Source organism: Onychostoma macrolepis, chromosome 01, assembly GCF_012432095.1.
Source record: "Onychostoma macrolepis isolate SWU-2019 chromosome 01, ASM1243209v1, whole genome shotgun sequence".
In the NCBI taxonomy this organism is placed as follows: Eukaryota; Metazoa; Chordata; class Actinopteri; order Cypriniformes; family Cyprinidae; genus Onychostoma; species Onychostoma macrolepis.
This window is the reverse complement of record NC_081155.1, coordinates 7,659,238-7,671,453: the sequence shown is the minus strand read 5'-3', so window position 1 is coordinate 7,671,453 and position 12,216 is coordinate 7,659,238. Positions and strand designations below refer to the sequence as shown.

The following is a 12,216-nucleotide window of genomic DNA, read 5'->3' as shown; positions in this document are numbered from 1 at the left end:
TAATGAACACTTCAATGCTATTCTGAGTTAGAAGCAGGTAAACATTTCCTTCCTCTGTTTGGTCTCTGTTTTCATAGTTTCACCTCGGATGGACGAGAGGCTCACTGAAACAAGGTAAAGCCATTCCATATTTCTTTTTGTTTTCATTCATACACATTAATTTTGTAAAACATTTGAAGATTTCATTGTTTTACAGCTTTTCTGTTGTTCTTTGACGTCATGCATCTTTGTGTGTGTGTGTACTTGTTTATGCTACATTGTTGGGACCAAATGTCTCTACAAGTACTATCTACTTACATTTAAATTAATCATTTGATACAATGCACTTATTGTGTTCGTACATGTTTTTACATTGTACTTATATTTTTAAAAATACATATATGTAATTCCATCTGTAATTCACTTCTGCAATTAAATTTATAATTACACTGTTGACCCATCCCTTACACCTTAACCCACCCTTAAACCTACCCATACCACCAAACCTGTCCCTAACCTTACCCATATCCCACCTCAATAACAGCAAAAGTGTTTTGCAATACACTATGAACACAATAAGTACACTTGGGTAAAGTTGATTTTATATTCGCATATTCAGACTTTTGCATTCAATTACTTTGTTAGGCACACTACATTGGACATTGTAAATACACGAGTAAATGTAACATTAAAACAATACTTGGCCATTTTGATCAATTGTGAAAAAAAATGTAGTAGGTTGACAATGATGTCGCTGATTAGAATTTGCAAAAAATAACTTTATTGCACATATAATTAGAAAGTTATTGAACGCGTAAATGTGTGAATGTTGTGAATGTGTGATTATAAAACCAACTTAACCCAAGTAATAACTAAAATACATTGAACTTATTTTTTGATGTAAGTAAATAGTAGTTAAGGCCACCTAATATAAAGTGTGACCCTTTAGTTTTATCAGGGTTGGATCAAATCTTTGCAGGAAAGTGGCCTGGAAGGGCCAAGTTTGCCCATCACTGGGTTAGGGGATAGAAAATATTTGTTTGGTCAGTATAAAAGTAATAGAAGTCTACGGAAAGTCCCCATAGACTTCGGTGTATGTGTGTGTGTGTGTAGTGGTGGTGGATGCTAGATTGAGTTTAAAAGTTTCGTTTAAAAGCTATAGCTCATAAAAAATATAATATATTATTTTATTTTAACTCTTTCCCCGCCAGCGTTTTTAAAAAAAGTTGCCAGCCACCACCAGCATTTTTGATGATTTTCACCTAAATTTGACGGCCCTCAGAATATTTTCTGCTATGAATATAAGAACATATTATATATAAAAATAAAGAACCAAGCCTCTGCTTTTAAACAAACAAACAAAAAAAACATTTTATTCTATCTTCATGTGTTCATGTTTTATCACCGTTTGAATACAGATAGGTTTCATCAAAAATACAACATTTTGGACAAAAAACTGAGAAAAATGCATTTTTATAAAAGTAGTGCATTTTCAAGCAAAATACATTCAGATGTCATATTCTTTCACCTGTAAATAATTATATGAATAATTTAAATTGCATTCAATAAACAGAACAAACAGACACACACACACACACAAACATATACATACATATGATTATACACACACACACACAGGCTACATGCGTACATATGCATACATATACTGTGCACGTACGTACACACACACATGCATGCATACACACATGCATATATACATACATACATACATGCAGATAGATAGATAGATAGATTTATAGATAGATCGCGCCCCCCCCCACACACACACACACATTCAGATCGACGAATTGGTTACAACTACAGATGTTTCTGTTTCTAGAAATGTCTGTAAATCTCTCTCACTGACTACTTCGTCCCGATCAGATTCAAAATGGTCAAAGCATGATCTACATAGGCTATGATCTATATATGATCTACATTTTCTCCGATCCTTCCATGTATGCCGATCGTCTTCTATTCGCACCCTAAAGACCCGAGAGTCCCGTAACTCATTCAGGACATGCGCTAGGGCTTTCCTTACCATAATACACCTAGAACACAGATTGCCGTAAAAACTCGTCAATGGCGGGGAAGCGTTGTCTCTTAATTGACGAGATATCTCGTCAATGGCGGGGAAAGAGTTCATATAAAATAAATATGTGTAGAAATTTGCTTAATCCAAAATGTCAAAAAATGCTATTATTCATTATAGTTCATTTTAAGCATTGTGTAATCTTAATTAATGTGCAACCACACTGAAGTGTTACCGATACATTAATAACAGCAGTCATAGGCTATATGATTCCATAGTGCATTTAATTATTTGTGCAGCAAATCTTCATCGCCCTCCACTAATCTTCATCTTCCTCAGAATTATTTCTGCATTTGTAAGGTTTGTTGAATTGTTCCCACTACTGTTGTGGAACTATTCCAAAATTTCCAGGTTAACACCCTGTATTTTTCTTGGCTTGTGCCTTAACTTCCTTGTTTTGAACTTTTTTTTTTTTTTTTTTTTTGTTAGTTAGTTTAATACTTTGAAAGGTCTCATGCTGCTTTGATTGCCTTGATGCAGAAAGAGCCAAGTACGTATTTAGAGTTTATGAGGAAACATCTTATCCAGACTTCCCTTCCTCTGTTTGGTCTCTGTTTTCATCATTTCACTTCTGATGGACGAGAGACTCAGTGGAACACGGTAAAACTATTCCATATTTCTCTGTTTTACTTCATTCAGACACACTTTTGTAATTTTGTAAAACAAAATTCATTATTTTATTGTTTTTATTTACTATACATGTTCAGATGTAGTCAATAATTCAGCTCTGGCCTCACTTGGGTCACACTTGGTACCTTCGCAGTCAAAAGTGACCGAAGCCTAGTAATGTAACTTTTATTTATTTATTGTTATTGTTTATTTATTTATTTTATTTTATTTTTTTCAATTTTCTTTTGACCATGAAGTTCTGAACCAGCTTTCGTGAAACTTTAAAACACCAAGCCTAACTTTTTTATTCTTTGAAACTTTAACATAATATGAATAATGTCCATTTTTGTGTGTGTGTCTATTGACATAGTTAATGCAACAAAAGTCACCAAGTGCCAACACTTTCTGATTAAGTTACAATTTCAAAATGTATTTTTTTTTAATAATAAAAAATGATCAACCCTTTAAACATGTTAATTTTTATAAATAGGCATTTAGATCATTGTATTAATACAGTAACTGCTTGTTTATTGGATGTTATAGGTGTTGCTATGGTGATGTCAGTCAGAATGGCTCCTGATCTTCCTCTGATCGTGTTCCTCTTAATTCACAGTGAGTGACTGATGTTACAGCAACACTTTGCTCTATATTCACTGACAGTGGTATTCCGTGGGGTTTCAGTCAGGGCCTTTAGTAAGCAACTGTAAACTACAAACACGCATCTTACACATCTCTGTTAGAGCTAATGCAACCATATGCATATGGGTTGTTGACCTGATATGGCATTTTCACTGTCCCACAGGATAAAAATGAATATAATTAATATTGTCGTTATTTAAAATGCAGTAAATGGTTAAACATTTCTTCATCCTACATGGACCTTTATAAAAGCTTCAGTGTTATTAAATTTTTTTTTTACATTTTTGAGCCAAATCTCAAAATTGTCCTATGGTGTGACTGTCTCGAGCATGTTCAATAAATTACTTTTATAAATTAAACTTTTATAAATGAAAAAGAAAAGCATAAAAATGTTAATAAATACCTGCGCATAATTGTACAAGTGTCTAATTACCATTATCCAAGTGTCATATTCACCATATCCTGATTTTTCTTAAGAAAACTTAATTAGTTGAAGGACCCCATTGATGGCTGTATTACTGAAGCCCCCTGTGAAGCCCATGACGTGCACATGGTCAATTTTTCTCTCAGAATTGTTCAAATATTATGTTAGTTTGGAATAGCAAGGCCATTAATTGACAGAAAAAGGCTGAAACCATCCTATGGTGTGACAGAAAATGTCCTCCGGTGTGACGCCTGTACTGTCACACCACATGACAAAGATGTCACACCAGAGGACAAGGTCTCTTTAAGAAGCATTTTAAATAATTAAATAATATTTAACTCCCTTTTATTCTTTTTTTTAATTTATTTTTTAATAATTTTTAGTGTTCTTAAATGCAATAATTACATTAATTAAACTATTTTCTGATGTTTTTACAGAAAACTTGTACTGTTATAAAGTGTCATGAAAATAAGTATAAAATATGATACTTTGTTTTTGAGACAGAAATAATTGAGAGATAGAAATTAGTGGAAGAAGGACACAAAAATATAGACAAAACATTAACATGGAAAAAAAAAACTGTTATTTTAGAGATTTTTCTTGTTTCATTTATGATATTTTACTTAAATTTTACGGCTTTTGTTTGGCAGCCGTAGCTGCCAGTAATTTGACTGTCTTTTTACAGGACTTTTTTTTACAGTGTAAAACCCTTATTTTACAGATTTTTCCTTGTTTCAATTACAATATTTTACTTTAAAGGGGTCCTATTATGCTTTTTCACTCTTTGAATTTTAGTCGGTGTGTAGTGTGTATGTTTGGGCATAAAACAATCTACAGAGTTACAAATCTCAAAGTCCACTCCAAAGGGAAATATTTAGTTTAAAAAAAAATCCCTTTTCAAGAACTACAGCGAACGGCTCGCTTGGATTACAAAGCTGTTTTCCTGTATTTGTGACATCACAAATTGTAAATCCCGCCTACGGAGATTCGAATGGTTGGCGCGTGGGGAGATGTTTGGTTGAGAACTGCACGTTTCAAAATCGAAACCCGGTGCGGGTATTTTTATATCACTGTATTTCTGATGGAAACCAACTGTTTTCAGAAAATTTGTAATATAATACATATTACCGTTGCACTTATCTGTACATAGTAAATGCAGTTATTTTTAAGCTGTTGTTGACATCCTATCTAAAACGTGATTTAGCCAAAAACAACAACAACAATAACATTACCACTTTAATATGTCTTGCAATAGCCGTGCGTGCAAAGGTTCTGCGTGATCCTCTTGTTCAATATTCTCGGGGTCTGAATTGATATGCAATATCGACGAACTTTCTGTTCTGGTAAGGGGCGGGGCAGTACTGAAACACCATCTAAGCTGTTTGCTAATCACAACACACTGGGACAACTAACCAATCACAACACATTTAGTTTTTCGGAAGGCGGGCCTTCATCAAACCCGGAACTAATTAAGCCGTTTGTGTCAGGCTGGGGAGAAAGGTATTGTAATAATGTAAATTATGTGGAAAATAGTGCAATTTTCGAACCACCAAGCATGAGAGCATGTTCTAGTACACCCCGAAACAAAATCAAGACTTTATAAAAGAGCATAATAGGACCCCTTTAATTTTATGGTTTTTGTTTGTCATTCGACCATTTTTTTTACATGACTTTTTTTTTAGTGTAAAACCCTTATTTTACAGATTTTCCCTGGATTATTACAATGGAAGCACTAAATGTTCTACAGAGAAACACTGTTATTTTACCAATCATTACACAGCCATTACACAGACAAGTGTCCACAGCCATATCACCCTGCAGCCCAAGACCGGTTGCCCATGGAAGCAAAGCAGGGCTGAGCCTGGTCAGTACCTGGATGGGAGACCTCCTGGGAAAACTAGGTTGCTGTTGGTAGAGGTGTTAGTGAGGCCAGCAGGGGGTGCTCACCCTGCAGTCTGTGTGGGTCCTAACGCCCCAGTATAGTGACGGGGATACTATACTGTAAAAAAGCACCGTCTTTCGGATGAGACGTTAAACCGAGGTCCTGACTCTCTGTGGTCATTAAAAAAATCCCATGACATTCATCGTAAAGAGTAGGGGTGTAACCCCAGTGTCCTGGCCAAATTCCCTCCACTGGCCCTTGTCAATCATGGCTTCCCAATAATCCCCATCCACTTGATTGGCTCTATGACACTCTCTCCTCTCCACCTGTAGCTGGTGTGTGGTGAGTGCACTGGCGCCATTGTCCTGTGGCTGCCGTCGCATCATCCAAGTGGATGCTGCACACTGGTGGTGATTGAGGAGAGAACCCCCCCCCCACATGATTGTAAAGTGCTTTGGGTGTATTGCAATACACAATAAAGCGCTATATAAATGCCTCATTCATTCATTCATACCAATCATTACAATCAAAAACCTTCAATAAAGTGTCTAGCTGTTGAGAAGTCTGATTGCTTGAGGAAAGAAACTGTTTTTGAATCTCGAAGTTCTTGCGTGAATGCTTCTTAGTCTCCTTCCAGATGGGAGAGCCATAAATAAGGTGTGAGAAGGGTGAGAAGAATCTTTCATGATGGAGGTTGCCCTCTTCAAACACCTGGTGCTGTAGATGTCCTCAATGGCTGGTAGACAGGTCCCAATGATGTGCTTTGCCGTCTTCACTATCCGTTGTAGTGCTTTTCCTGCCAGTTTGAGCAGCTACCATATCAAACTGTAATACAGCTGGTTAGTACACTCTCAATGACACATCGATAGAAAGTCATAAGGATAGAGTGGGTCATGCCTGCTTTCTTTAATCTCCTCAGAAAATACAGGCGCTGTTGGGCCTTCTTTACTAAGGAGGAGGTGTTTAGTGACCATGTGAGGTCATTGGAGATGGGCAGGCCCAAAAATTTGAAGTTTTGTATAGTTTCAACCTCAGTTCCATTGATGGATAAAGGCTGGTGTTGGGTTTTGGTGCGTCTGAAGTCAAAAATCATCTCTTTTGTCTTGTCAACATTCAAGGAAAGATTGTTGTAATCACACCAGGCTATGAGTTGGTTCACTTCATCTCTATATGCTGTTTCATCATCATTTCTGATGAGCCCCACAACCGTGGTATCATCTGTAAATTTTATAATACTGTTGCTTTGGTGTTTAGCAATACAGTCATGAGTCAGCAAAGTGTATAACATTGGACTCAGAACACAGCCTTGTGGTGCACCAGTGCTCACGGTAATTGACCTATCGGTAAGCCCCTCCCCTCTAACGCAGACTAGCCAATGGCAGTCGAGTATCAGCTGCACGGGGAGCGGAACTCGGACATCTTTAGGTTTCAGCGCCATAGAGAAACATTGGAAGATCCAAAGCTTGCATCGGTTTTATGGGGTTTATGCTTCAAAAATGGAAAAACGATGTGCCTGGGGTACTTGTAACACTAATTCCAGGTATCCTGAGAGGATGGGCGATATAATTTATTTTATTACATTTCCTGAATCCAAACAAAACAGAGCAAAATGTCCCTAAGTATTCACCCCAATACAAATGAAGACAAAAACGTTCATTTTCTGGTTGTCATACACTCATTAAGTTACAATTTTCATCTGCTCAAGCAGAACGTTAATGTTATCTTGTGCTTTAGCAAGGTATCTCTGGCTAAAACTAGCTAACGTTAAAGTTAGTGAATCCATGCTAATGTACAAACCTAAATAGCGGACTGTTCTCGCGTCTTGTACAGTGTAGGTCAAAAACACATAAACGGAGGTCTACACTTCAGTGCCTCTCCATATTAAACTGATTAAATGTACATTAATTTAATCGTTCCCTGCGATACATGAACAGTGTTGATCCGCGACCGTGATGACCCCACCATATTTATTTTTAAATATTTTATAAATCCCTCCAAGGAATATTTAATTCCCATTTGGTGTCCTTCTGTGTCCAAAATTGTGCAAAAACATCGTGGGACAAGGTTTTCACACTGCAGCTGTCATTGAAAGACAGTGAGCAACTCCATTTGTTTGTCCGAGGGAGCAACAGTAACTAAGGGGGGCGGGGCTTACCGATAGGTCAATTGGCTGAGAAATTTGTGTGTTTATTCTGACAACCTGTGGTCTGTTAGTCAAGAAGTCAAGAATCCAGTTGCACATTGATGTGCTTAGTCCAATAGACAGTTTCCCTATTAGTTTTTTGGAATGATTGTATTAAATGCTGAACTGAAATCAATAAACAGCATTCTAACATATGAGTTCTTGTTTTCTAGATGTGAGAGAGCCTGGTGAATTGTAGATGCAATGGCATCATCTGTGCAGCGATTGTGTCTGTATGAATATTGTTGCGGGTCTAAAGTGGGTGAGATAAGTGCTTTGAGGTGAGCCATAACCAATCTTTCAAAGCACTTCATGATCACAGGGGTAAGTGCAACAGGGCGATAGTCGTTTAAGCATGTTACTGTGGATTTTTTTGGCACCGGGGTGATGGAGGTAGATTTGAAGCACATTGGGACGACCGCCGTCAATTAGATATATTCAAATTAAAGGACAAGTTCACTTCCAGAATAAATATTTCCTGATTATTTACTCACCCCCATGTAATCCAAGATGTTTATGTATTTCTTTACTCAGTCAAAATGAAATTAAAGTTTTTGAGGAAAACATTCCAGGATTTTTCTCCACAGTGGATTTCAGTGGGAGTCAACTGGAATGTTTTCCTCAAAAACATTAATTTCTTTTCGACAGAAAAAAGAAATACATGAACATCTTGGATGATATGGGGGTGAATAAATTATCAGCAATTTTTTATTCTGGAATTGAACTAGTCCTTTTAACCTTTTCAGTGGTGAGTTTAAAATATTCCAGCGGTCCCCCCAGAGTGAGTTTTTTTTAGGCGACCGTTATTTTAGAATGTTTCCCCTTAATGTATCCATGGCGACGCGTCATGATTGTCACGTGACACACCGCGGCCAAAATAACACTGTATGACAGATGGATCGCTTTTATTTCGTTTTTCCTTTTTTATTCAAAATATTCATAAACTTGCTTACCATATAATCAACTATCTGATATTCTGATTCACAAATATGTGCAAATGAGTGTGTTTTATCATTTAAAAACAGTTCTAAATGATCTTGATCGTGATCTGTAATGTGAGATGGGCGCCGCCATGTTTGTTCGCGCTGCAGTTCAGAGAGTCCCGTCAGTCGGATTTACATCACGTAAATTCATCCATTTCTCGCGAAATACATGCAAGTAAGTGGCGGGTGTGATGGGAGGAGAATAGAGTGAACTTTATAGTTACTTACACTATGTGTATTTGATATTAATAAAACACGTCTGAAAATTATATTTGAATGGATTGTTATTGCTGCTTCCATAAACATCTGAGTGTATTTTACGAACTCTAAATGTATTGTTTTACTAGTACTTATGTGTATTTAAATGTCTAAAGCATAAAATAAACATTACATGGTTAAAAACACTGCATAGATGTGATTATATGACAAGTGCAGCTGCATCTCAGCGTCAGTCAACGCGCGAAAACGCAGTTTGAATTTGGCAGTTATGCGACGTCACCGAACATTCTAAATCCCATATATGGGACCGTACTCCCAGTGGCACGGAAATGAAAATCCCATATGTGGGACCGTACCGCTCATATCGGTTTAGTATTTTTTTCAGTTTAACCTTTTATGTACAAGATTGTCAAGCAATTGTATCATTCAGATGTAAAATAACATTATCAATGAATTCTTCATAAACATTTCTTCAGAGCCCCCAGGAGGAACGTCTCAGGTTACATATGTAACCATGGTTCCCTGAGTAGGGAACGAGACACTGCGTCCTCTAGGGGTCGCTATGGGGAACGCCGTCAGCGTGACCCGTGTCTGAAGCATATATACAAAAACACCACATGTTGGCCGGCGACAGCCTATGACATCACTAACGGCACGACCACAGTATAAAGGGGAGCCGGGAAAATACGTCATTCACTTCTTCGTCTGAAGCTTGCGTCCGAAGCATGGCACCGAGCCTAGAGGACGCAGTGTCTCATTCCCTACTCAGGGAACCATGGTTACATATGTAACCTGAGACGTTCCCTTTAGAGGGAACTTCGAACTGCGTCCTCTAGGGGTCGCTATGGGGAACGGAATACCCACGCCACCATGCTGAGGGGAGTGCAAACCAGCACAAAAAGGCGAGCACTAAGTATCAACTCTACCTGGCTAAGGGGGTTGCCCCTGGGACGGTTCGACAGCTGTCGGTGACATTATCCCCTTCGGCCAAAAACCTGAGCTGCATACCCCAGAACTTACCTGTTAGGGGCCGGGCCTCCTGGACCCAGGGTAGAGCTCAAAGGCTTGGAATCAGATATAATAGAGATTCCGTTAAGGGGATACGACCAAGCGCCTAGGATAGTAACTAGGCCTTGGCCTGTCACCCAGGGGCTACTGCTTGCTCTGCATGAGCTCGCTGAAGGAATTGTCTCAACAGATCCTTGGTAGCAATACCCTGTTCAAGTCAGTATCACTGGGGATACATAGGTAGAGTGGGGCCCAAGGTGAAAACCGGGACCTGACCGACTCAAAGAAAGGGCACGAAGCCGCAGCGCGTAACCCATACCATACAGAATTTTAGAAAGATCGCAAAACACTTGGTGTGCGATCTTACCACAACGTGGATTTCAGAAAGTGCACAGAGACTAGCGTGCGCACTTACCATAACATGGATTTGAAACACCGTTCTGGAGAGCGGAGAACCCAACTCTCATCATGAGAGTGAACTCAGACGCTCAGAAGGGAGTGGCATGCTCATAGGTGACCCTTTAAGGTGAGGGGAGCAATGCCAGCTCGACCCACAAGGAGAGCATATGGGACACAGAGCTCTAGGGGAGCGGAGAACCCAACTCTCATCATGAGAGGGAACTCAGACGCTCAGAAGGGAGCGGCATGCTCATAGGTGACCCTTTAAGGTGAGGGGAGCGATGCTAGCTCGACCAACAACATAGCTCTGGAGAGCGGAGAACCCAACTCTCATCATGAGAGGGAACTCAGACGCTCAGAAGGGAGTGGCATGCTCATAGGTGACCCTCATGGTGAGGGGAGCAATGCCAGCTCGACCCACAAGGAGAGCATATGGGACACAGAGCTCTAGGGGAGCGGAGAACCCAACTCTCATCATGAGAGGGAACTCAGACGCACAGAAGGGAGCGGCATGCTCATAGGTGACCCTTTAAGGTGAGGGGAGCAATGCTAGCTCGACCAACAACATAGCTCTGGAGAGCGGAGAACCCAACTCTCAGCATGAGAGGGAACTCAGACGCTCAGAAGGGAGTGGCATGCTCATAGGTGACCCTCATGGTGAGGGGAGCAATGCCAGCTCGACCAACAACATAGCTCTGGAGAGCGGAGGACCCAACTCTCATCATGAGAGGGAACTCAGACGCTCAGAAGGGAGCGGCATGCTCATAGGTGACCCTCTAAGGTGAGGGGAGCAATGCTAGCTCGACCAACAACATAGCTCTGGAGAGCGGAGAACCCAACTCTCAGCATGAGAGGGAACTCAGACGCTCAGAAGGTAGCGGCATGCTCATAGGTGACCCTCTATGGTGAGGGGCAGGGACGATTCTAGGATTTTCATTTTAGGGGGGCTCAGCCCCCAATGAGGGTATAATAAAAAAAAAATATTTACATTTGTACAAAAATTGTAGAACCGTTCTACATAAATTCAATTCAAACAATAAAAAATATATTTTAAAAAATTAATACAAAACACACACGTTTCAATCTCTGTCAATCACTCTGATATGCGATTAAAATGAGTGCACTGACCGAGTGCTGTCGGTCACTGTCTTTAATCATTTCTATGCTTAACTGTATGGTAGTTAATGCCACATGCACTGTTATATTATGTTCTATATTGAAAGCTAAATTTTCAAATGAAAATAGCAATAACGTGATCGTTTTATAAAGTATGCGTTCATATGTGTTAAGGGCTTTCGCTGAAGGAAACAGTGGTGTGATGAGTGGTGAATGCAGCGAAAACTTTACAGTAGATTGGAAACCGATTGCTCTCCCATGACTTTTTGTAAACTGTATTTATGACAAAGAACTGCATAGATGTAGATATTATAATCTATCGATAAACACACACCTTGTCCTCTCCTCTGCGCCACCGCAGTCTGTGGATTGAAGAACGCGCAGAAAGATGCGGAGGAGCCGAAGTCTGCTGCCGTTTTCATTGGAAATTTAAAGGGGAAGAATCGCAAGATTTTTAGGGCGGCTGAGCAGAAATTTAGGGGTGCTAAAGCCCCCCTAAAAATGACCTAGCGACGCCCATGGTGAGGGGAGCAATGCTAGCTCGACCCACAAGGAGAGCATATGGGACACAGAGCTCTAGGGGAGCGGAGAACCCAACTCTCAGCATGAGAGGGAACTCAGATGCTCAGAAGCGAGCGGCATGCTCATAGGTGACCCTCATGGTGAGGGGAGCAACGCCAGCTC

The 12,216-nt window shown here is 39.6% G+C and overlaps 1 protein-coding gene across 1 annotated transcript in view; it reads left to right on the top strand.

Moving 5' to 3' along the window:
- The first annotated feature begins 1,599 nt into the window (after positions 1–1,599).
- Positions 1,600–12,216, top strand: part of LOC131537015 (hemicentin-1-like) — a 115,650-nt gene continuing 105,033 nt past the window's right edge. The window contains exons 1-2 of the mRNA XM_058770228.1: positions 1,600–2,671; positions 3,224–3,292. Of these exons, the coding sequence (XP_058626211.1) occupies positions 3,232–3,292 (61 nt within the window). The 5' untranslated portion in view covers positions 1,600–2,671; positions 3,224–3,231. The remainder of the gene's footprint in view (positions 2,672–3,223; positions 3,293–12,216) is intronic.